Here is a 26,345-nt window from a genome sequence, read left to right as displayed (position 1 = left end):
TATCATTCCTGCTTACTCTCTTTATCAGGGAGGAATACAGAGCAAAATATTTTATTAACCTTTAAGTGAAGCATATTTAACGATGACCTCTTCAGACTGACAAAGAAACGACAATATGAGCATGAAAAGAAAATTAGCTTTCCTATAAAAGAAGTGAAGCTGCAGGACGAGCAGCAGTTAGTCTGAGACATACCAAGAAGCAATAGGCTGACTGTATGCTGACCTGCAAAGTCAGAGCAGCTCCACGTACACATCTGCAGAGTGACTGTGCAAGTTTCAGCAACACAAATTCTTAGACCTGCTCTGCACTTGAGCCAAGACATCAGACATGTTAGAGCACATAGGATTTGGCACAAGTCTTAAGAACACAATAAAGCAGAATATACATTTCTGTTTAAAATACTTAACGATATAACCACACACTTACCTAATACCCTTCCTGTGAGCCAAGAAGTCCCTACAAATTACTCTTCACTGGGTATGGCCTCCCCAGTAAAGGAATGCAGCTGACTACGCATTTGCTGCGATCACACACGTGTGTATTTGACACACGCAGTGTAAGAGCCACGAAACACTCACACTAACTCCCACCTCATACACAGAGAGCGAAGCATACTGAAGAGGAAAAGGGGAAAACATCGAAATATCTAAAGCTGTAATTTCTCATTTAACAAAAAAAAAAAGTGGAAGGGGAAAAGGAACAGTGGGGAACACCTACAGTTGTTCAGCACTTGGGGTTTTGAACCACCTCAGTTCAGAGCAGTTTGGGGGAACCCTCCAAAGGTACAGAAGGTATTCATTTATTCAACACATCACTCCTGTTCTGTTGGCAAAACTTTGAAGCAGTCTGACTACTTTATGCTAAGGCATCTGCTGTCTATCCGCACAGAAAAGCATCAAGCACGTTTTCTTGAGGATTTATCATTTTGGAAGTAATTTCTCATATTGTAACACTGACAAATAAAACAGACTATTCTTTCCCTGGGAGATACGATAGCTTGCATCAATTTTTGTATCCTCCTGGATTGTGATATTGTACTACACCTTTCAGTTATCAGTGATGTCTCTGTTGTTTAAGATGTCCAGTAGTACTTTGTGTTTCTTTGGTCCAGCTGTATCACACAGATTGAAACTGCCAAGGGTCTATATCATACTTCATATTTAATATGGCTTGTTGAAAACCTAAGCCCAGCAGTGTATTTTTGCAGAGGTGATACCGGAATACCCTTAACACTCTCCTGCCATCACCCACTCTGCTTTGGGGACGTTTGAGAATCTGACAAAGACAGCACGCACAGTAAGATCACTTGTAAGAAAGCAGAGGCTGCCAGGTACAGAACTGCACGCTAAGTTCAGTGATTTGCTGGATTCAAATCTACAGAAAAGTCGGTGGTGTACGTCTCCCTCTTGGCTAAAACATTCCAGAAACAAATCAATCAACCTTCTCCCCCTTGTGTACCTCACTGCTCGGTTAGGCCTCTTGCCATGTTTTATCTTTTGCAACAAAATCATACAGCATATGTATTTTATGTATCCTTCCCCTCACTTCTTCATCCCTCCCCCCATAAAAAGAAAGAGTCTCGTAACAATACACTTAATTATATACACTCACATGAATGTGAGCATTTGAAGAAAGGAACACCATCTCATGTTGTATTATCTTTTGTTATTAAAAAAAAAACAAACACAAAAAAAAGGCATGAGGAAACTCATTTAGGAGCGGAGCACACTAATTATGACAAGACATGGAGACAGACCAGTTGAGATTTAAAGGCCGCTAGTAACACTTTTCGTAGTAATTAGTGCAAGATAGTTAACCCATATAAACAAATATTTGATGGTAGATTTCAGTGACAAACAATTCACTTGATGACATTTACATATAAATACACATAAATAAAAACCTAAGTAATTTAGGTTTGTAGTTAAGAAAAAATACGGTCTGAAATGAATTGAATGTAATTGTCTCTAGTTGGATCAGAGCTCTTCCTCTAACGACAACCAAGTATATGGGGTATAAAAAGCATAACAGTACAATTCTCAATTTAGTAAAGTACTACTCTATAAAACAGAACCATGAAAACAGCTCTTACATTTTAATGCAAAGTATAAAATTGTATATTTACATTTACATACACTTTACTGAACTACGTCGGGTAGCTCACAGTAAAAAAAACATCCCTTTTTGAAAACCTTTCAAAAAATACATCAACTGCAGATAGGATCAAAAGTTGCTAAGTTAGCAGCTGACACAGCATCTGTAGTAAAAATATACTTTAGGAAAATACCTGGAAAATTCTAAACACCAATAAACACTTTGAAACTATCTTTAAAGTAAAAAAAAATGTAGCAAAAACCAGAAGAAGCTAGCTAGAATAATGGGAACTATTGCATACCGCTCTTTAAGAGCCATGTAGCGACTTAGAACAGAAGCAGCAAATATTATAGGAGTTATGTGGTGTAGCAAAGTGGAAACTGGAGGAAAACGGGGAGCCAGTTATCCAACTTCTCACTGCGTTTGTTACCATTTTCAGAGGGAGAAGGATAAGAAGAAAGAAGGATGAGAGAATCCCTCTCGCTAAGCATATCCTCTGTCAAAGGCTAGAACAAATTGGTAGAAGTAACCCAAATTTGAAAGCCTTGGACCACATACTTGAAAACGTTTACCGTATTGTACTTACAGTTCAGTGGACAAGAGATTAGATCGTTACACTACAAGTTGCAGGTTAACTTCAGGAGTTAACACTATTTTGCAATATGAAGTGCTTTTTTTTTTTTAATATATATATCTATATAATATATAGATATTTGTAAAATACATGTGCAGATTTGATAGAGCAAACTGTGGAAATAGCTTTCGTGAGTCTTTTTTCCATTAACAGATCCTTATCTCCTACACAAGGAGCTTCAGGATTCAACAAGGATTTCTACAATATGATCAAGCTCGTTAAGATCAGATTTACAATTAGAGCTAGAAGTTGTAGTTGTTGGAGAAGGAAATGGTTCTAGCCCATCACAGTGTCCCATTTTTGTGTTGCTCATCATGCCCGTTAACATAGTATCGAGATCATAGTAAGAATTGTCAACTTCTGAAAACAGGTCTTCAACTGTATTAGGACTTTTGTTCTCCAGTGTCTCAAATATTTGATCTAACGACTTTTGAAAATTTCCTTTATTTTCTTGTGAATTCTCCATTTCCCACACATTACTTTGCAGGTTTCTCAGAGCTTGCACCGAAGAAGCTGTTGACATAGTTTCTGAACTATCTTGTGCCTGGTCACCCTCAAAGTCTTTACTGAAAGTACTGTAACCTGGAACATGCTTTCCCTCAGCTTGCTCCCTAGATGAGCGACAGAGGATATCTGTTGAAACAAGACGATCCACGGATGCCTGGCCTGTATTCTGCATATTTATCATCTGCCAAGTCCCATCTTGGGTCATTTCCTCTTGGATCTGGCGTACCGTGTTGGCAATAAGTACCGAACGACAAAGGTTGGGTTCGACCAGCATGTGGCACAGCTGAAGTTTAACCAAGGACATATCTAAAAGCGATTGTCGCTGAAGATTATATGAAGGAATAGCCTTAATACCAGCCAGAGTTCCTTCAATATCTTCTTCGCCATCAAAACACTTCCTCTTCAGTCCTCGCATAAACATTGTGTCCTGTTTAATAAAAAAAAAAGTTAAAAAAGTATTGTACAACATAAGCAGCTCAACAGACAGAAAAACAAAAGTCTAAAAAACAAGTAAATCAACACAGAAAAACTAAACAGCAAAATCTTTGAAGATAAAAACATCGGAATTATCATACCAGGTTATAGAATGGCCATTGTGGTACAACAGGGGTCAGGAACACATGGACAGGGTCCCAAAGGCGACACTCAGGAACCAGGAGTGAGCAGGTCCATGAGTCATGGCTTCGCAGAGAGGCATCTGAGAGAGGCAGGGGCTCCCAGCTCCTGGTTCCCATTAAATGCCAGACTTGATGGAAGTCAGGAGCCGCTGCTTCGCACAGAAGTGACCATCTCAACAGTTGTATTTCACCTACTGGAGAGGCAGTTTCTCCTCGCTTCTCCTGAGTTTCTACTGGCATGATTAACCTCTAATTTTGGAAATAAAAATACAGCCTGGCACACCATCTTTTAATTATATGACCCCTGCATAAAATCAAGATGCCTAATGTAGGAACAGAACAAAACAAAAAAACAAAGAAAAAAAGACATCTCACAGACAGGTTAAGTTACTGCGATCACTTGGTGTAACACAGATTCAGTTCATATAACTCAAGCAGTCCTTCATGTGCCCTTACTCAAGTGAGTAAATGAGCAGCACAATGGCAATACGAATTGTGCAGTTCCAATCAGGACAGAGCCATCCTCTGTATGGGCTTCTGTACTTCTTTCCCAGATGACCATTAAAAACCAAAATTCTCGTATTCCTCCTTTATGTTCACTAGCTAAAATGACTGGAGTGCATGCAGGCTTCGGATTATTTCCATCTAAAAAAATCACCTGCAGAATTAACTAAGGTATGAATTTCAAGCAGTAGCTTCCAGATTGTCATCAGAATTGCGCTGGCTTTTATAGCAGTGCTCCATGCAAGTGAAGAGCTACAGCTGACCTCTTCAAACACAAAGTAACTGTTTGTAAAGGCAACTGATGTCACTTAGTCTTAGTTAGAACTAAGTTAGAACGCAAAAGAAAACTGGCATCTAATCTCCACATTTATACACCTTTATTATGTCCCTTTGAAGTCTTCTGCCCTCAGAGTTCTTTGCCTAACATTCTGGGAATGTTATACAGTGATTCGAGTAGAATGACATTTTTCAGCTCAAAGCTGATAAGACCAAACTGCTATTGCTGCAGTGTGTTTTATTCTGCTTCTCTTGGTAAACCCTAATCTCTGCCTTGATTTTGGTAGCAATGGAATAGTTTTCAGAGAGATCTCTTTCAGCTTTTTCAGCATTAGTAAAAATGCACCCAAGTGAGACTACATTGCTCCTTTTATCGTACATTACACTCTTATCTGCTCTGAAAACACGAGGCTAGCACAGCAGCGACAGAAACATCTGGTCTAGCTCTGTACAACACTTCTCATGTTCTTGCCTGTATCTACAAATTAATGTTCCATTGAATTTGCTCTCTTAAAGACTTCCTTCCAGAGAAGGCTCAGAACTCCTTAAAAATCACAAACCACACAGAATACAGTACAGAGCACATGAACTTTGTCTTCAGGTCACGTTTAATAGACTTCTAAAAGGCTATCCGTGGATTATCAGTACGTTAAACGCTTTTGAAGTTTCATTCTAAAGTTTTCTCCTGTAAACTCAACGTATTTGTGTTAATTCTGATATAAAAAAGAAAGCACAACCTAAGTTCCTACTTGACAGCGCCTTTTCCAGACCTTTAGGCACGAAAACTTTGTATCTGGTTATATCCTGTATCATTTTTTATGTCATGTTGTATTTACAATGTTTACACAAACACACCCTATGCGCAACAACCCCTAGGAAACACCTTTTGTGCCTAATGATAATACAGGGTGGATGATGTAACACTTTAAATGTTGCATGCAGAGTTTCAAATTTCTGCTTATTTCAACTTCTTTTCTTTAAAACAATAATAAAACTGTAATTCAATGTTAACCTGATCTTTAACCATCTACTGTTTGACAAATACCTTCTAAGACACACCAGTAAATAACAGAATGTAGCACAAAACTTGAAATCATCGGTACATCACACATGCAAGTTGATAGAAGACCAACAAAAAATATCATAAGAAATTATTCTTAAGCATTTCACAGAACTCACTGGATTTTCCAATCACTTTTCCCATTGTAATAAGTACTCCTAATAGTTTTCTTATATCATAAAAAAGCAGTTCTTCATCGCCTTGTTTGTCGATCTGCTCAAAATACTAGAAGGTTTCTGTTTCATGTAAAGAGAAAAAGCTACATACCAGTAATTGTGCTTGATGTAGTCCTTCCTCTTCTCCCATGCTACTGAGCAAGAGTCCATACAGTAACAGTTAGGGCAGCACCTACCGAGGACCAGGAAGGAAGGCCATCAGGCAAGTACAGGAGATGCACAGCAAAACCATTTCCCATTTCAGAAACGTACACACCTCTACTTTTCCAATTGCTTCAGCATCTCTATCCTCACAGCACTCCTGTGACACTAAGGTGATTTGCCGAACAATACACACAGAATCTGTGACGGGAGAAGGAAACTGCCAATTTCAGTCCAAGTCCTGGGCTATTACGCTGACCTTTGGACCAGCCCTCCCCTTATCCCTGTGCTTTTGCCATTTAAAGAGCAAACAAAATCTTTAGCCACCATCTGAAAAGCATAAATGTGTAGCAAGGCATACGGAAAGCAAGCTGATCACTAAAGTGCAGTTTTCACCTTTGCTGTACAGAACCATACATCTCCACTGCATCTACAGGAAAAGAATTTGCATGTACAAGTATAAAACTGAAAGAGCAAAGGTGGGGAGGATTTTCCTTTAGCAGCAGCACAGAAACCTTATGATTAAGATTTTCTTTGCAAGATGACAAAAACGAAAGTAATGACAGTAACAAAATTGTTTCAGGTAGGAAGGCTGAGTTTTCAAAACACATTCGAGGCAAAACAAGATTGAATATACCAAACACAACTATCAAATACATGCAGAATTCCTATAACAACTAAAGCAAAAAGAAAGCTGTTTCAATGGACTGCAAAGACCTTATAGGAAAAAACATGAATACAATCCTGCTACTGTTCTAGACGTGTCTGACTGTACAAGTCAGTTCACTGTCTGCAGCTGAAGTTGACCTAGAAAATAAGTTAACTGGATGCGTATGTACACCTTTGCTTTCTGTTGTGGCTGGTAATTAAAACTGTTTCAGCCAGCTCTTACAGCCTGAGCTAACAGCAGTGCTCGAGAGAGAATGGTGAGGCACCTGAACTACAGCTCCAGTGACATCACAGCACACAGGCAGTACTCCTCAGTTCTATAAATCACCTCACAATGCTATAGAAGTTCTGTTGCTCCCTGGGTATATTCTCAGCCAATTCTGTAAACAAAATGCAGGCTCTCCACACAGTAACCATTTGAATCTCTGAACAGGTACTTTGGGTAAGCGACCAGGACAAAGCTTTTTCCATACAAAATAAACCAAACAAAAATACAACTGCAGGCAGAGATGATACGGTCATGAGAACAGTAAATGAAAAAATAAATAAATTCTAGTGCTATTTTGGATATTAGACAGTTTTAGAGGAAGAGAGTATGGCTGTTTGCTTCCCGGAATAGTAGACTGATATGGGAGAGGATCCTTGATGAGAACACTGTCACATCCACAAGTGAAAGAACACAGGATGCTGGCAGATCAGTCCAGCCTGTGACTTTAGCCCAGTAAAGAAGGCCAGTTTTCCCATGCAACACGTTAGTGTGTAAGACCTGCCATGTGTGATTCTAGGTTCTTGCCTACAGCAGCAAACAAGCCACGTGGACCTCTGCTAGCATAAATGTACTGAAGAATTTGTCCATCATTGCAACTGTTTCTTCAGGTTCTCTTCCCTGTCCAATGAGTGTGCCTCAGAACCAAAGTTCTTAGTGATTTTTTTAATCTTAATAGCCACAACCAAATTCAATGAAAACCTTGCAAAGAAACAACCACCCCCTGACTTTTCTGCACCATCTCCAACAAGTACTCATCTCAAGAGAAAGCTATCCTTAAAATCGTATTAATTAAAATGCTAAGTATGCCTCTCTATTGATTTACATATTAATGTACTCAAAAAGGTATCAGCTGTTACATAAAGCCTCTTGGTACATGCCTGCAGGATTGCTGCTGCGCTGGATGCAAGGTGTTCCAAGTCCCCCCCTACTTTCAGGCAGGATCCGCCTCTGTTCAAGAGGCAATATCTAGCCTGGCTGTATTTTATCATCTCCCTTCTGCTGCCGCTACCTCACAAGCCCAAGCTTACTGTGCCAAAACCTTAAGTGTTGTTTGAAACAGCTGTAGGAAAGAAGTTGTCAAGGAGACAATGGCTATTTGCGGGATAACTAAGTATGAAAAAAAAAAAAGGGGGATCTGCGTGGCTTTTTGTCTGTTGGAACAGCAGCGCAGGAAGCGCAGCGCTATGTCATAGACAAAAAATGCTGCTTTTGAGTTTGTGACAAACTCCCGGCCTGCTTTACAAATAAGGTGCTTGAAACCTGATCCAATTCTCGCTGGAGCATCAGCTTACACATTCCAGGAGCACAGTCAGATGGAGGTAGTAACACGCCGCAAAAGACGGTACCGGCTGCTTCAGAACAAGGCATTTTCTAACAGCTGAGCTAACAGAGAAGAAAGGAAAGAGATTCTGGCGCTGTTCGTCTTTAGGAGGAAGCAGACATAAAATCTGAAGAGAATCTGGAAAGGCAGAGACTCCCTTAAGGGCACACATGTGTGCGCGCACGCTGTGCCCGGTTCCAGGCTGCGCTCCCAGGGCCGGGAACACCCGGACGGGTCCGAGACAAAGGCAGGAGAAAAGCGCTGGGTCTGAGTCCCCCCAGGGCAGCACGCGAGGGCTGCGGGAACGGAGCCAGGGCAGCGCGGACAGCGAAGGCGGCAGAGCGGGGGGAGGTGGCGGTGGAGGCGGGCCTGGGGCGGGGAGCGAGCCCGGGCGCACGCAGGCTTGGGAGGGAGCGCGGCGGGGGCCGAGGCGGGGCCGAGCATCGGTGCGTGCGCTCGGGGGTGGCCGGGGGAGGGCCAGAGGAACAGCGCGACGGCGGGAGGGCGGCGTAGGAAGGGAAGGGCGCTCGGGGGCTCTCACCCGCTTCCCGAGGAGCCGCGTGCGAGGCGCCCAACGGCCGGCCGTTCCTCGGCGTCCCGCGCTCCCGGCGAACCGCCCGCCGCCATTTTGGATCCGTTCCCTCCTCCGCGGGCTCCGCCGACCCCGACCCCGACCCCGACCCCCCCCCCCCGCCCACGCCCTCCCCGCGCAAAGCCCCGGGGGAACAGAGAGCGGGCGGTGCCGCAGCCCCGCATCCCGCTCGGCTTTCCCCACTCACCGCTCCACTGCCGCTGCCGTCACGTCCCAGCACAGCAGCCCCGCTCCCGCCTCGCCGCTCGCTCCGCGCTTGAGGGAAGGGGCGTGGCCAACCGTAGCGCCCGGCCCCGCCCCCCTCGCCCGCCATCTTATTGTCAAGGCCCACAAAGGATCTCGCTCCCCCCCCCAGCTGCGCCGTTGGAGGCGGGGCTTCGGCCTCAGGCCACGCCCACACGGCAAACGCAGGTTTCTATTGGCTACCGCCGAATCGCGCAAACGGCGCTCGCCTTCGCGATTGGCTGCGCCGTTGACGCGGCACCCGGCCGCTCCCGCCCCTCAGGCTGCACGGTTGCCATAGCGCCGGGCCCTTCCCCTCGTCCGTGAGAGGCTGGGAGGCGGGGGCCGAGGCGGAGCCCCCATTTCAAACCGCAGCCAAAGCCCCGCGGCGCAGTTGGGCTCCCGGCCACGAGCTCCGGCGGGAGCAGGTTGAGACCTGGCTCGGCAGCAGCCCGCGGGGCCGTCGTTCTGGGAGGAGCCCGCCCCCAGGTCGTGCCGCCCCCGCTGGGCCGGGCCGGGCCGCTCCGCGCCGCCGTTTCCCTCAGGGCCGAGAGTCCCCGACGCCTCCCGCCCCCGCAGCCCGCAGGGGTGCCAGGCCTCGTGACTCCATTAGCAAGGCTTGTGGCATTTCCTGTCTGAGCCCCGCAGGCAGAGGACGGGCAGGCTGCTTCCCTCGGGTGGTGAAGGGACGGAGCCCGGTGTCCCAGCAGCTCCAACCTTCGTCTTGAGCGAACGGCTCAACGCTTTGGACGCCTTGCGCTGGCTCGGTGCTGCGGCACATCTGCGAGCGCTTAGCTGGCCCCAGCGCTGAGCTGCTTTCCCGGCCTAGTGAGCGGCCAGGAGGGGGGAGTGAGCTCGTCCCGGCTCCAGCTGCTCGGGACCGGCAGCTGCGGCCGAAGGTTGGGCGCTGGGAGACTCTGCGGCCCCGGGGAGAGAAGAGAAATGGAGGGAAAGCGGAGGCTGTGCGGCAGGAGGGAGCAGAAAGTGGGTCTGGGAGTGAGTCGGCAGGGAGGGCTGTGGAACAGTGGAGAGCTGCAGTTTGGTAGGAGAAAGCAGGAGAAAATGATGCTTACACAAGCGAGGTCGCTCTTGGGATGAGATATGTTAGAAAATGCATTATTTCTCCTTGTTTTTAATGGTGGTTTTTTTTATACAGCACATAACGGCATCATGGTGCAAAAGCATTCGTGAAGACTTTGAAAGAACAGTGCAGTGAAGTAGTTCCCCTGCTTTCTCCATCCTGAAACTGACTTTTTCTAGATGAGCTGTGATGAATTCAGTATGTAATCTCATTCTGTTGTTCCCTATAGGATCACTGCTATAGAAAAGTGCAGTTGTATTGCTCTGACTAGCGATAGCATCACCTCCATATCCCCTCTTATCTTTTTTTCCTCTTAGCTACAAAAAGAGAGGATATCAACTTTTTCTTCATCCCAGTCAATTCTCTAGCAAAACAAAGGAAGAACCAACGAAATAAGAGGACAGCTGATAGATTAAAAGCTCTGCGTTGTTTGAAAAGGAGAACTATGGAAAGGTTCTCAGTTCTCTCTTTGAAAAGCTGAGAAAGCTTATGTGCGCTTAGTCAAGATATGACAAGGTTTGATTACTCTCAGGAGAGAACAACTCTTGCATCTCATGTGTATGAAACATAACTTGACAAGTCAAAAGGGAAACATCCAGACAAACTGATGCGAAACAATACAGACCAAAGTACTTACTAGAAAGCAGACGATCTCTGATAGCGCTAAGATAGTATTATAAGGAAAATAATTGAATTGTAACCACAGTATGATAAAGGTATCAGTGTTTAGCTACATGCTGATGTTTTCTATCCACCTACTGGTTTCAGTAAACTAAATGTTAACGCCGGAGTTAAAAAGGGCAAGTGATAAATGGTAGCTGAGGAAGCTGTCAGCAAGTGAAACCTTAGCAGTGAGGCAGTCTGCAAGCAAAAGCGGATCTGGTGCACAGCAGTTAGAGACAAAGCACAAAGCAAGACTGGCAATAAATGCCTACAGTTGCAGTCTGATCGGGAAACTGAAATGAAGGCAGGAATTGCTATGAAAAAGAAATAGTTCTGCTGGTTTGAAATGGCAGGTGACTAAAACCAAAAGGTATTCAGAATATGTCCTCAGAGCTGCTGGAGTAATGTGAGATCTTACACCTGGTGAGACACCGCAGGGATCTGCTTGCTGATGTAATGACTACCATGTATGACAGGAGAAAATGATGCAAACCAGCTCAGCACGTCTCTCATAGGAAGATGGATAAGGACTGGCAGCCGGCAGAATCTTCAGAGTGGTAGAACTGAGGAGATTTAGAAGCCCTGACAGCCCTCTGAAAGTCTAACTTCATGGTTTAACTGCAGTGGGCTTTGCTGAGCTGGGCCATGATACAGATTCATCCTTAGCATGCTGCCCTGACCCCCGTTCCTCGGCTTGGCACACAGATGCAGCACAGACCCGGCTTCAGTCCGCGTGAGCCACACGTGCACACCGGCTGTGCCCATGCCACTGCTCCGCGGCTGCCGGAGCCGTGCTGGCAGCCAGCCCTGGCTGTCCCCAGTCCTCTGCTTCAGCAGACAGCCAACTCTCCCAGGGCCTCCTTCCCTGGCACTGCCTGGTGCCGGCTGCGTGAGCTGCGTGTCGTGCTGCTTTGCAGGCAGCCGCTGACCCTCCCAGCCCCCTTCCCGTGCTGGGCTGCGCTTGATGCCTCCGGAGCTTTGCTGCTCCTTTCGCAGAGCCCCTGCTGGGCTGGCCAGACTTTCACACATCGGCGGTGACGGGAAAGCTGCTGTAGAACTGGACAGTGTTTATAAAACCACAGGAATTAATAGGAACTCGATGGCTGAGTGCAGGGCTGAAACTGTGCTTTTAAAGACAAAAAAAAGAAAAAGTGATTTCCAGTTTATCTGTGCAGCTTTGAGCTTTGCAAAGGATCCCAGACCGTGATATTTCCACGTTGCAAATGATCATTAAAAATGTGCTTTTAAAATAGTTTTAAAGGGTCACTGCTGTTACTACTTACGGAGGTGGACCTGCCTTAGTGGGGGCGGGTTGGACTAAGTGATCTCCAGTGTTCCCTTCTGACCCCTGCGATTCTGTAACAAGAGACAAATCCATGCAGAGTGAAGTTCCTCACTTCTGTTGGGTCACTGAGCTGATATGATTTCCAGCCCACAGGAAGGTCTCCCCAAGAGAGTGTTTCATCTGCAATGACGAGCACTGTCTCTCTCCGGGTATTTGTATGGGGCTTACTTCCGTGTTTCTCAACCAGTTGGTTGCAAGCCTGCAGATAAAGAGGTTAGGAAAGTCAGACAGGAGGTTGCTTAAGCTTTGAAGCAAATAGTTTGAGAGAGATAGGAGTGAGTCCTGTCTCAGGCCCAAAACTATGACGACAATGATGCATTTTCCACTACGCCCTGCTGTGTGGCTGCAGTGTTTTCTGCCTTTCCTTGTAGGGCCCTGGGGGCCAGAAAGCTGGGTGAGGAGAGCAGGAAAATGTGTGCTTGCACTGCCGGTGCTGGGAGCCAAGCAGACATGAGTCAGCCTTGAGCTGGAAGCTGTGCAGCTGTCGTCAGTGCGGTGCTGCTGCTGAGCCCTGTCGGGAGGCAAGGTGTGCTCGTCCAGCTTTGTGCTGCACCAGCATGACTCTGTGCGGTGGGAGAAGAGTTTGGGCTGTGGTTCAGAACTGGGACGGTGCTTGCTTGCCTCTGCCTGCCAAAGACAACATGGACGTGCTCTGAGTCTGTGTTGTTTCTCTCATAATAAATGCTTGATTAAAGCTTGTAAGTTCTGCATGTCTTTCTTTAATTTGGCTCAGGAGCAGGGCAGGAGGCCTGTCTGTAATGTACCATTTCCTTTAAGCCCAACCTGGCAAATTCTCACTACCTTTGAAATAAGCAGCATTGCGAAACAGTCCTGAGTGCTTCTGCAGATGAGCGCATTCCTGCAGCAGAGCTCAGCCTAAAACTCTAGGAGCAGATGGAAGAAAGGCTACGGAAAGTAATTAAATGTGGCTGTTCCCTAAGAAGTAAGCCTGTTGTAGCTGCTCAGCTGAGCCTTGTAAGCCAGATACAGGCTACAGCCTCACTTTGTGCAGTCTGCAGTCACAGCACTCCAGATTTTGTAGAATCATATAATCATTTGAATTGGAAGGAACCTTTAAGGGCAGTCTGATCCAACTCTCCTGCAATAACAGGGACACCTACAGCTCCATCAGGTGTTCACAGCCCTGTCCAACCTGACGCTGGATGTCTAAAGTGCCTGTTTCCTTCTTTCTTATAGACTTTCTTAGATACTGAAAAGCTGAGAAGATCTAAGAGGAAGTTCTGCTCATCCTTCAGTAAAGCCTTCCTCACTGCCCTGAGCCTGGAGAGCTGTTACCTCTGTCTGTAGCAGGGAGGTGAACAAAGAATGGGGGAGCCCAGTGCCTGTTTGGAGTGAGTGAGGAGGAAGAGGAAGAATATATCTGAACTGTGAATTGATGGGCTAAATGTAGCTTGATGTTGGGTGATAGTGACACTGGCATCAAGTGTTAGTGGTTGGAAAATGAGCATAGCAGTCAGAACACTCATCGCATCAACTATTACATGCACAGGCCAATAGGTACTTGACCAGGGCAGTGTTTGTCTGGCTGTGTTGGCTCAGCTGTTGAGCAACTGAGGAGTTACAGCAGACAGGTGATGGAAGGGAGGGTGTGTGGCTGTCAGTGTGAGCTGTGGCAAAGCAAATCCATTCCTCGGCAGAAATTTGTCTGTCTCAGGCCACCAACCTCAGGCCTTAGGTTCTGATCTTCTACAAGAAGTCCAGGAGGATTAGGGGTGACATGAGCCAAGAGACAAGCAGAGAATGAGATAAAAAGAACTTTAAGAGGCTCTGTTGGGATAGAACAAGGGAAAATGTTTTCAAAGAGGGGAGATTTAGACTGGATAAAAGGAAAAGGTTTTTATTACTGTAAGGATGCTGAGGCACTGGCCTGGGTTTCTCATAGAGGTAGTGGACACCTTGTCCCTGGTGATACTCAAAGTCAGGCTGGATGGGGCTCTGAGCACCTGATGGAGCTGTAAGTGTCCCTGTTCATTGTGGAGGAGCCAGATAAGATGGCCTTTAAATGTCCCTTCCAATTCAAATGATTCTGTGATTCTATGGTGTGACTAAGAAACCCTATGTACTAAAACCACCACCACCATTATCAGCAAATAGCAATCTGGAACTGATAGCAAATTGTTAAGAAGAGGTATTAATATGTTCTGACTGCGTGGAATAAAAAGCAGCGGAAACAGGAGGAGGGAAAACTTAGGCTTGTACTAGTCTGCAGACTTTTTTAGCCTGCCTTCCTAATATGGTGGTGTTGGAGTTAAGAACCCTTGACAGAAAACTGTAGAAGTTAGTAGCCACCAGTTTCCTCTGCTGGTCAGAAAGAGTAGAAAGATAGAGTGCCTTCATATTACATTATTTGTTGGTGGTCCTCAGCCACCAGGATGTCACAAAATAAAAATAAAACAAGTGTCTTCATCAAGATTTACATCCGTCAGCTGCTTCAGAGGAAGTGATTTCAGCAGTGGGTGTATGCAAAACTACACGAGCTGAAGGAACTACAAACTGAGACGCTCAGCTGTAAAACACAAGTCATGTATATTGTATGCTGGCAGGCGGGGTACAGCAATAAGACATGGCTTCATGTTTGTGTTAGGAACAAAACACAGATGATAAAAGTTTTGTTAAGGCTTCCAAAGTGATACCTAGCAAGGTAGCACTACTGTGATAGAAACCTTTATGGCAAAGCTCAGTGCATTGTATCAAACAGCAGAAGTCTCCAGGTTACGCAGCAGCACTCAGCAAAAATGGATTTTAAAGTGCTGAATGTAATTTGGGGTTTTACTTTAAGGCTTCTGAGCCCCCTCCTGGATTGTCATGGCAGTTCTGCTCCATGTTTGTGAGGGGCAAGATGGTTTTGTTGTTACGAACGACAAATAGGTGTTCTCCTCTCATAACTGGAGCAGCACACCTATTTGCTTTGTGACGAGGATTTTATTTTAAACATACATTTTGGACATTTGAATTACATGTTGTCTGGTGCTGCCTAAAATATATTCCATATCTAAGCATAAATACCATGGAATACGACAGTTGCTATAGTAACTAAGCATCTACTATTAAAAAGCACCCCAAGCTCATAAAACATGTGCAGCCTGTCACTACACAAGGTATTCCTGTCTTTGCAGCAGGCTAAGTACCATATTTCCTTCTTGGAGTTAGTCTGCTACTGATGATGTGTTTGTGCTGTGCATATGAAGGTCTTTTCTTCTTCACTAGCTCTACCTTCCTTTGAAAACTGCAGCTACTGTAGGAACAAAATAGCCCGAAGCGGCTGCAAGCTGAAGAAGTTAATGAATAATTCCTTCTTCAGATATCCTTGAATGTACATTCGAGTACGGCTTTCAGATCCTTTAGGTCAGATTTGAGACTTGCACCTTTGCTGCTGTGCATCTTTTGATATGACAGCGTTATTCTCTTGGAATCAGCCTTTTGGGAGGCGTTGTGCTCTTTTGAGAATTCGCATCCCTGCAAATTACAATGACAACAGGAAACCAATTTCTGCAGTACTGGCAAAGGGGAGAGTTATAATTGAAGAGCATGGACAGAACTAACAGAACTTTTTAGAATACTGAGCTCAGGTTGCCTTGTAGTTTTGAGGCATTTGGCACAGTTCTGCTAGATGGGACCTCAATAGCAACCATGAACAGCATTTGGTGTCTTACATTTTCCGGAACAGAAATAGGTTTTTCCTCTGGTCCACCACTACTAGGGAGAGTAGAACTCTAGAGGTAAGAGAGCTGGGGATAAACTGGTACAGAAGTAGTGCTTTATCTGCAAGTTAAATTGACCCTTCTCTGACTGGGAGAGTAACTGAAGGCTGTGATGACATGTTGAAGTACTCAGATTGTTTCCCATTTTTGCTTTATAGTCTGGTGAATTGATAGGTTAAACTGTAAGACATACCGTATCCACAAATTATTGCCGATGTTGATTTGATGGTGGCTTATCTGAATTACAGTCTATAAGAAAAACTACATTTTAAACTAAGTCTGAAGATAACAGTTATAATTTAGAAAGGGTGTCCAAAGATGAACATAAAACGCACATGAACTCATGAAGCAGGGCATGGAAAGTCATATTTAAAATGTAATTTTGTAGCTTTGTTTCTTCTTTCTTTCTTTCCTAAGGGAATGCTTGTGAATGCCTGTCTGACTTATCTGGTTAAAGGGTTAACCCAATTAGAGGCATGAGCATGAACACAGATAAGAGGCTGTGAGCAAGTCTCTTTCTCTGCTCTGGGTCCTGTGCCTTGATGGGAATGACAGCCCTGACTTCTGTAGCAATAAAGGAACGTTAACCCACGTCTCCTGCTGCTCTATCAGTAGCCAGTGACAGCCCAGCAATCATTTCAAAATGTCTTAGGTTAACAGAGTAATACATGTTTAATTGGCCTGACTTAATGTGACTAACAAACAGCACCGAGTGCCAGTTGACATGCAATAGAGAGAGGCACAGGAGCTGTGCGGAGCAGTGCAGGGCGATGCAGAGCAGTGTGTGTAGGCACAGAGACAGAGGGGCTGCTGAGGCTTTGCTCACTGCTGGGTGTGCAGCCACTGCAGCAGCCGGCTCAGCTGAGTGCAGAAGCTGGTGCGTTTCCCTTGGTCCCCAGCATCCTTTCCATGGGCAGATCCTGGCAAGCCCCATCACTCTCTGTTTTTTCTTGACACATGGATTGTCTCTGTGCTTTTCTTTGCATGATATTTCTTGTTTTCACTTCTGTTTTCTGCTTCTCCTTTTTCTTTCTGTACACAGCCACCATTTGAATACGGATATGCATTTCTGCCATGACTGGCTAAGCACCGCGACCCAATCTACTTCAGTCTCAACAACCCATGATTACGGGCTGGCAACTTAGAGCCAATCTTCTTTTTCTTTTCTTCTTTCACTCTGAAGTCCACCACGGCCAGCAAGGCAAATAGGTGAGAGTGTGGTGCCCTCTGGTGCCTGCATTGAGCTCCTGGAGAAACAGCAGCTGGTGAGTGGAAAGGATGTGGGTTTGAACTGTACAATGCAACAAACCTGGCCAGAACAATAAAAACCGGAAATACAGAAAAGAGAATGAAATCTCGGTGTCGTTTCTGAAATCAGAAACTCCTGCTGCATGGTTCGGTGTACAGCAGGAGGCTCACGATGTGGAGCTGACTGCTGGAGTATGTTGGGTATAAAAGCTTTTCTCCATGTCAGCCAATTTGATCCCTGATGATGAAACAATGACAAGTCAGGATTATACATTAACGGGGTTTTATGTTATAACGGATATATCCAAGCTATATTTCTACATCAAAAAATGCTTCCTCCAAATCCAGGAGGTTTAAAATTGGTATGAAATGGAAACCCAGGCCAGCAAAAACCCTTCAGATTTGCATTCAGTTCACAGCAGGAAGGCTGATTTCATACATTTGCTTTAACTTTGTGTTGATTTAGTTTTAATGGGTTTTGGTATCTCCGGAGAAAACTTTTCTTGGATTTTTCTCATCTTAGAATTTGACTAAGAGGTTCTAGGATCTGAAACTGAAAGGTAAGAAAACAAAGAGACAAAGATTTAATACAGGAGTATTTCTGGTTGGAAGAGTGAGTGACTTGTCTGGAATGAAGCAAGCAGGACCCACAGCTCTCCTCAGAGCAGGTGGTGCTGTAAGATCACACATCTTCAATGTTGCTTTTCTGGAGCAATGGAGTTAACCTGCTGCCCCTTCCTACCCTCCACGGATCTTCTCCATTATTACATTATAACCTTTCAGTATCTCCTTTCAGTATACAAAGCAAGTTTACCCATCCCTCTCTTTTTCTTTGCTTCTGACAGGAACTTTAGGTTCATTCTTGGCTTAGCTCTGATCTTCTGCCTTTTGTTAAGGGGCCATTCCCACAGTAAGTCGGAAAGCAAGTAGTAAGTCATATCCCTGAGATTCTTTTTCATTTAAAACATATTTTTCTTCCTTTTTGCGCTCAGCAATGTGCATTCAGTCCGAGTTCAGCTTGAGAAGTGTGTTTCTTATATTTGGGACACAGCTACTACTGCAAGAAATGAAGTTAAGCTCATCATTCCATCAAGAGCTATGGGCTGTTAGTTTTCATAAGCCTTACTTTGTTTCAGGAAGATACAAAGAAAAGAATTAGAGGTAGTCAGGAACCATACATGCAGCTAAATGGAAAATTACAGGATTTTCTTAATACCTTATCAAATGTCCTGTGTACAAAATATTGTGTAGTCACTGGTAAATGGTGAGCATACAGTAATAAAAGCTACCTGTGTGAGTAGTGTGATCCCAGTCCTGTCCTCACTGTATTTAAGACAAGGAAAGAAAGCAACCCTTAATCAATCAAATGAGCGCTGTTGCCTTGAGCACATCGTTGTTAGATTGTCAGAGACCATGTCAGAAACCTGCTGCCAGGAAAGTGCTTCCCAACCTGCAAAATCTTCTCTAGGAAGGAAGGAGCTTGAGAGAGGCAGTGTCCACATGGATGGATCTCAAAGCACTGAGGATTTAAAGGTTATTATCAGCGACCTACCAGATATGGAAGGTGAAACAGCAAGCACTATTAGCATTACTGATGGAGCTTAGTAACCATGTCACTAGCAGGGGGGTAAAGTTAAATGGAAGATTTTTTTTTTTCTTCTTTTTTTTTCTTCCCCGAAGCTTACGAATAAATAGAAGCAATTGCAGAGCTTCAAAGCTGCCTCTGAAAGTGCTGACTCAGTAGAATTTGTGTTTCAGTCGCTTGTAATCACCTCCATGCAGCTCACAGCCCCTCTGCAGTAAGCATTGAGTATGCATACAGCACGCACCTGATCGCTCTTTCTAGTGTCTCATGCAAGGGTCTGTGTTTTAAGCAGGCAGACAATACTCAAGGGAAGAAGTTCCATTTTACAGAAGGAGAACTGTGATTCAGCCTGAAGAATTTGTCAGCAACAGTTTTGAATACTTACATATTTGCATACTCGTTCAGAACATCTGTGACTTCAGGTTTACGAGGCTTTTCAGGACTTTGTATATCATACAGCATCCTTTCCCCACACCGTCTCTTTAATTCTTCACCTCCCTCAAGAAAGCATTTCAAGACAGACCTTTGAACATGCAGGGGATGCTTTGTGCTCATGGGTTGTAATGCACGTGCCCCGCTACAGACTGAGGCTGCCAAACAGGATGGATCGTCTAATGCTGTACTGAGAAGGCATATTCTGCGGTTGCTCTTGCAGACAATATACATATGATATTCTGTGAAACTCTTACCACATAGTTTATTGCCCCTCCTCAGCCGACTTTCTATCTGCCTACAAGGCTGGTTTTTTTCCCCCCCCTTTTCTTTTGTGTTTATTTTTTTCTGCTTGATTATCTCTGAGCATTTCTTACAGGGCAGAGTAAGAGGGTGAGACCCCAGAAATGATCAGTGATCTGAAACAAAGAGATGAGACGAGAGTTTAGAGTCCTTTCTAACTAATGGCTCTGGAGAACAGCAACTAACAGCAGTTACCGGGACATCAGCATTAGCCTAACTTGGGATAACAGATTTCCCTTTGTTATTCACATTCCTTTCACTTGAGAACTGCCTGTCAGGAGGCCTCGCTGCACCCCTGGTGCAAACAGAATACAAGAAGCGCCCTCTCCTGTGCAAAGCTTAATTGTGCAGGGAATGAGAAGGAGCTCAGCGGGATGTAAAGCACCGCAGAAGGGAGTAAAAGAGGTGGAGAGGTCAGGTATGTTTGATACCCTCACCTTTAGACGCTACTTGCAGAAGCCGTGCTGGGAGATGCTGCTGCCCACATGCTTCCCCTGCACACCAAAGAGGTTCCAAATATGACTGCATTTCTCTGATACAAGCCCCCACCCTTATTTGTTCCATGAAAATAAAACAGGAAATTTTGCCTTATTTTTTCTCTATAGAGGCTGTTTCCTAAAAGACCTACCCCACAGCATGGCCTGTAGGAAGGCAATACAGTCTTGATGAGAAAATATAAGGTTGTGGACAGCTTTGAAACCCTGGTTCTGAGTTAGGTTTCATCACTCGCCGCCAAACAGAACTTTGACTTTGGGTTGTATGCGATAGCAGGGACTGAATGAGAGCAGCAGCAGGGCTACCAGCTGCAGATGAAACTTGGTCATGCTAGGAGTCTGACTTTATTCATATCTATGTTTGCCTGTTTTACAGAGGAAGAATAACTTCACTCGTGAAGCAAAATTTAATACTGAGCATACCGAATATTTCTTAGAGGAGAATGGAGAATTCTAAGAGAGTTTTTGCCAGCAAAGATGTGATGCAGTATTTGTAATTTGTTATGCAGAATTAATGAATAAACAAAAAGATATATAATCTGAAAAGACTAGTTTGTCCAGCTCTAGCTGACATCCAGAAATTATTCACTTTATGCTTCACATCCATGCTTAAAACAATCAGCAATCCACTTATATCCCAAGTACATTAGGAATGTCTGAGAGATGTAGAAATAAAATGATCTTTTATTATCTTGGATGATAGCAGTAGGAGGTGAGGGGACGGCATGGAGGGGAGGGCCAGGTGGGGCTTAGGAAAGGGCTGTGCCCCAGAGGGCAGTGGGCACGGACCTGAGCTGCCAGAGTCGGGGAGTGCTGGGACACCTAACCCTAATCCACACAATCAGTTGACCTTTCAGATCTGTTCTGACCTAAGTCATTTCCTTTGCTAGGCCTCCAGCAAGTATCCCAGTGTTGATATCCTTCCATTTTTACATGATATACTGTGTAACGAAACATTGAACTTCAGTTTATGGCATGAAAGTACTCAGTGTATCTGATGGGCTGCTCTGACAATGTAGAAATAGCATTTCTTGGCGTCTTCACCTGGCGCCCATAATCCCTTCAGCATTCTGCCACCGGATAAATTAGATTGGAAAGGATCTCTGGGGATTGTGTAGGTCATTTCAAAGTGAGATCGGGTTGCAAAAGTGTTTATTTCAGAGTGAATTGGAACAACGATGCTCCAAGGGCTTTCATTAAGAGAAGATGCACAATGATACAGTAATTTGGAAAGGCAAGTGAATTAGACAAGGCAAAACGATTACTGATGTTGTGTCAGACCCTGCTAATCCCCATACCCCGCATCGATGGTGCTAGACTCCAAATTGTTTGATCTAAATACACTTGCTTTTTCTCACATGAAAAGCATCAGGGAGATTTCTAAAGTCATCAGGTTGAATACCCCATTTGTGACCATTTCAATCAATTCAGAAGTCTGAAGTCTGTCTCCTTGGTTTCTTCCACATTCACTGCCGTCATTCACTGAAGTCTTACATGTAGGCTATGAAAATCCTGAGGCTGGGGCAGTTTGCGTACGTGTCTTCAGAGATTAATCAGCAACCCCTGGGCTGACCGGGGCTGTTCTGAGCAACGCCTGCTGCTGATTTTCTTAGTAATGGGAAGTTTGATTTTCAGCAAAGTCACAGACATTCAGCGCTCTCCTTTTTACCTCAGAGCGTGTGAAAACAGAAAACTGCCATTTGTTAATTAACATCACAACACGGTTGCACATTTTTCCAAGAGACAGTCCTGTATTACATTCAGAATTGTGAGAACTCCTTTGGAAAAGACAAATGTTTCATAGGAAGATGACAGAGGGCTCATTAAATAACACAAAAATTAGATGCGTCATAAATACAATAGCTTGAGGATATGCCATTTGGGTACAATGCTTCCTCCCAAAAGTGGGTAACAACGAAGCATAACACACAGAAATACCTAACGCAATTTAAAAATACTAACAAATATTTAATGCCAATTTAAAACTATTACTGAAATACAACATTGCAGATAAAGCAGAATGGCACTATGGAACGCTTTAGAAACTCGTACTGAAAAAAACAAACAAACATGCAATTAGTTCACTGCTTTTCTGATGTTTGATTTTGGTCACATAAAAAATACGAAGAAGGTTTTTTAGATAAATCTTGCCAGGTGGTAGAGTTTCTTATTTCTTAATGTCTAGTTTGAAGGCACGGGATATTGCCATCAGTAGTTTATACACAGCAAAAATGGAGGCAGAAACAATGAAATCTGCCCTGCACAGTCTCAGTGTGTGCTGTCAGTGTGTCCAAAGGAATTCCCACCCACGAGGAGAAGGGACTGTGTTCTTCATGCTGCCACCCTTCCTTGTCAGAAAGGCTTCTTTGCCAACAAGACTATACTCTCCTATAGATCCTGTACACTAAAATCCAGATCGATACAGCGAGGGAAACATTATTGTAGTCAGAAATGAAACACAAGTTCAACAAATAGTTGGAGATGGCATAAAAACAGTCCCTGATTCCACCTGAAAATGTCCACCTTTCTAAACATTTCACCCCATTCCAGAGTTAACAACAAAACAAGGGATATCTACCAACTGTAAAATATCAAGCAGTAGAAGGGCACATTTTTAAGTATTTCAAGACTGTTCTGTGCTGTTTTGTGACAAATGCTGTAGAACTTCTGTTTGTATACATTTCCAGGACACTATTTTGCTCTTTACTCAGTATGTGCAAGGTAGATTAAACTGCATATTGCAGCATTAGGAACATTTTCAAGGCTCTTGAAAGACTTCCTCATTTTTTATATTTTCCACTGGTTAACCACAAACTTTAACAACAGGATACATGCATGAGAATCTGTACATGTACCTGGTGATTTCAACCAGAAGAATGGGCCTCGCATTGATCTCCCAGCTTGGGTGTTTCTTTTTGTTCAGCTCAGAAGAAGAAACTGATTCTCAGTTTGTAAGAGTCCACAAAATAAGCTTTTAAGACTTTGGTTCGAGTCAAAGTCAGTTTCACAGTCTATTCCACATGTTCTTCACAGAGCAAGGCTTTCAATGGTGGTACTGATGGGCAAACCTCATTGAAGGAGAGAAAGAGAAATAAGAGGTAACGTTTCCATAATGTTCTCAAGGAGTTGCTGGCTCATGTACTGTAAAAAAAACACCAACCAACCCTTCCTTTGAACATCAGCATGTAAATATTTGTGTGCTGCACTGTGCAGTCTGCAGCTCACACTGAGCAAAGTTCTTTGCTGCCAGCAGCCAGCTGCAGTCGCAAACTGCTAGCTACCACCTTCTGGGTCTTTGCTATTATGACTGCATATGGTCTCCTGCACATGTGATGAACTCGATGCCTCATTGTTTTCTTCCCCTAATACTCCTTCCTGTGATTCTTTTTGCATTTTCAATTTGCTGCTGTCAGTCTTATGATTAATGGATGAGTTGAGCCTGGATGAGTTTGATTTCCACCTTCTCAGACTTCTATAGAAATCTTTCCTGACGTTTTCACTGGTCAGCACGTAGATGATAGGATCGGCAATGCCATTGGCAGTTGATAAACACAGAAACACTGTAAAAACAGAATATATGCTTTTTTCAAATGAACACGAGCAATCCTGATGAAACATGAAGTATATGGCCCTTATTAAGAGTACCACGTGGTAGGGAGCAAAGCACATCAGGAAGATGACAATGATGGCAATCGCCAGGTACTTCACTTTGGCTTTTTGGTGACAAGTCACGCTGTCACTTGTTTTTGTTCTTTGGAAAATCTTGTAGTTGGTGAAGATGAGAATTGTGAAAGGTATGACAAATCCAAACAGGAATCTGGCAAAGCTGAAAGAAGCCAGTGTTTTGTCAAGGGGTAAGGTCTCAAAGCAGTTCTTGTTATGTAAACTAGTCATTTTAAATATTGGACTGTGGATTACTGCAACCACAACAACAAGAAAACATACTATTATGATTGCCTTTTTGCGTCCTCTTCTCCCTCTTGATTCCAAAGCGTACACCAGTGCCACATAACGATCCAGAGAAATACAGCATAAAAGCAGAATGCTGATGTATATGTTGCAGAAAAATACGAATCCTGTCAATTTGCAAACCTGTTCACCCATAGTCCATTGGTGATCCTGTTGCACGTAGATAATCCAGAGAGGCAAGGTACTTAAATACATCAGATCACACAGTGATAAACTGAAAATGTAGATGGCAATTGCTTTATTCCTTCGGATTTGTGCAAGTGCAAGCAGGGAAGTTAAGCAATTTGCTGGAAGACCAATGGCAAAAACAATGCTGTAAACAGCAATTAGAAGTATCTTGCTGTCTTTGTAGGGAATATCCAGGCAAACAGTGATATTATCCTTTTCAATTGAGTTACAGGATGCATTATCTCCCATGATTTTTTCCCAGCTGTTGTTTTCTGTGAATCAGAAGACAATGTAGAAAGTTAGTATTTGCATCAGTTCAAAGTGTGTCAGTATAGGCTGTAATCCCATAGATGTGAGGACATGGCGGGGGAACAAGTGGGATACTTGTTTTAAACCACCTAAGACAGGGGCGTTTACCAAGACCTGCTGGTGTTCTCTAGTATCCCCAGAGCCAGGTTTCAGTCAGTTCCAGGAAAAAGGACCTTTATTCACAAGGAACTGACTGACTGTAGCATGCCTATCCACTAAAGTGGGGTAGTGGGGACCAATCCTACACCAGGCTGCCTAATAAATACAACAGAGCTGCTGATCAACAAAGGAAATTAGGAGCATTAATGTTCAATTTATTTATTTATTTATTTATTTATTTATTTATTCTCAAACTCAGTAGTAAAAAAAAAAAGCAAATATAGAGATTTCAGTGATGGGATTGTAGAAGAACTTACAATTTCTGATGAGATGGGGGAACATCTGAAGTGGGTGGAGGCAGTTCTGTGTCAGAGACTACCCAGCATACAGGAAACAGAGTCTGGCCACTGGTGTGAACTCGCATATAATTCACACCTCTCTCCTCTTGATTAGTATCTGCAAATGAAGAACACAAACTTACAGTGCTATATAACGTTCACCATTGTAATTCAACGGAACTGCCTACCACGCCTGTTTGATAGCTCTGGGAAAGAGAAAGCAGGAAATAACGGTAGTTAAAGGAAGTAAACAAGAGAAGAACATATACACTTTTCAGAAATTGAGGCCAAGAAAATTACTGTTCCTTGGTTAATGTAGAGCTAGGAGAACCATTTCTTGCAAATTCACATGATGATATCTACACAAAAACATCCTATCTATTGAACGTGGAGTATGCCATAATGGTACTGAGTTGTCTTAAAAATTATACTTCGTTGTATTTATGACTTGAAAGTTTCCATTGCCTAATATACTTCATAAAAAGAGATCTTGCCTAGGCTAATCCTTTGGACATTTGCTAACAGGGTGGGCACCTACTCCAATCTGGTAAGTCTGCCAAGAGGATATGTGTTGATAGAAGGTGAGTCCCATTAACCTGTGTTCATACAGGGGAGAAGGTACCTTTTGTCAGCCTATGAACATTCATTTGTTTGCTTGGTCCAATCTCAAGCAGACCTAGGGGAAGCAGTCTGCTCCCAGGCAGTGAGGGCCTAGATTGTTTCACGCATCTCTGGCAGGGTGGACAAGCTGGTGGGGCCTTTCTCCTCCTTGGGACTGCATGAGCAGCTCTACTCTGAATGCCTAACAGAATGCCTACTGCTCAAGTCTGAGGAGCATTCAGATTCCCTGATTTAGTTTAGTCACTGTAGGATGAATACGGTATGAGAAAACCAACACAGGGTGCAGTAGGCTGTGCAGTCCTCACAACTGTTTAGTGCTAGCCATGGCTGTAAGCACCAGGACAGATTCTCCTGGTCCATGATGAGACGTGCTCATTTGCTACAAGTACTCAAACACAGTCAAAGCCCACTCAATGACAGCAGCTTCTGGCTGAAGACTTATTTCCAGTCCTGGCAAGTAGGCAGATGGGGCAGAGGCAACGGTACCTGCCACTCCCAGTACTGGTGGCAGAGAAAACTGTTTCTCAGGCTGACACTTGGAATAGGGACTCCGTATACAGACTAACTGAGAAAGCACTGCTGGTGTGGAAGAAGTATACCAGAGCGTGCGACCATGCTCTGTGACTACCTTCCACTTCCTCCTATTGCAAACCGCGCTCTGCTTGCTTGCTGACATGTTGATGAGGTTAGCAAGTTGTTGCCTCACTAGTTGGGCCAAAGTATCCTGTTGCTGCCAAGTGATGGATGGCCATGTCTCTCTTTGTCTGAGAGCTGGGTGATCCGGTACCCGATGGATATGTTCAGGTCTTCTCAAGGAGGATTTGAGGTTTCCTTTAGCTTCAAATGTCCCAGCTTAAGGATGACTGAAGAAGAGGATCCTCACTGT

At 44.0% G+C, this 26,345-nt stretch overlaps 2 protein-coding genes across 6 annotated transcripts; both read right to left on the bottom strand.

Annotated features, from left to right (window-relative positions):
• Positions 1–1,646: 1,646 nt before the first annotated feature.
• CDCA4 (cell division cycle associated 4) lies at positions 1,647–9,165 on the bottom strand. Of its 5 annotated transcripts, none has more exons than XM_072337740.1 (4): positions 9,048–9,104; positions 6,126–6,211; positions 5,961–6,041; positions 1,647–3,663 (listed from the first exon to the last, which is right to left on the bottom strand). In XM_072337740.1, exons 3-4 carry the CDS (start codon positions 5,997–5,999, stop codon positions 2,908–2,910), a joined length of 795 nt encoding a protein of 264 aa, XP_072193841.1. In that variant the 5' UTR covers positions 6,000–6,041; positions 6,126–6,211; positions 9,048–9,104; the 3' UTR covers positions 1,647–2,907. The 5 variants fall into 5 exon arrangements, with proteins under 5 accessions (XP_072193841.1, XP_072193842.1, XP_072193840.1 ...); XM_072337741.1 differs by lacking the exon at positions 9,048–9,104 and adding an exon at positions 8,810–8,859; XM_072337739.1 differs by lacking the exon at positions 6,126–6,211 and having other exon boundaries at positions 9,048–9,165.
• A 14,063-nt stretch (positions 9,166–23,228) lies between these two features.
• Positions 23,229–24,842, bottom strand: GPR132 (G protein-coupled receptor 132). Its single transcript, XM_072339292.1, is given in 2 exon segments — positions 23,229–24,364; positions 24,818–24,842. Coding segments are annotated over 2 exon segments (1,161 nt in total).
• Positions 24,843–26,345: the final 1,503 nt, after the last annotated feature.

This window comes from Excalfactoria chinensis, chromosome 5 (genome assembly GCF_039878825.1).
Source record: "Excalfactoria chinensis isolate bCotChi1 chromosome 5, bCotChi1.hap2, whole genome shotgun sequence".
NCBI lineage: Eukaryota > Metazoa > Chordata > Aves > Galliformes > Phasianidae > Excalfactoria > Excalfactoria chinensis.
This window is presented reverse-complemented; position numbering and strand designations above follow the sequence as displayed.

What these genes read in the sequence shown, in the direction of transcription:
- CDCA4 (XM_072337743.1), bottom strand. Translation starts at nt 4,093, where the DNA reads ATGCCAGTAGAAACTCAGGAGAAGCGAGGAGAAACTGCCTCTCCAGTA. An exon ending in AATGGCCATTCTATAACCTG is followed by an intron (nt 3,664 to 3,811) that starts GTATGATAATTC and finishes TTTATTAAACAG; the next exon opens with GACACAATGTTTATGCGAGG.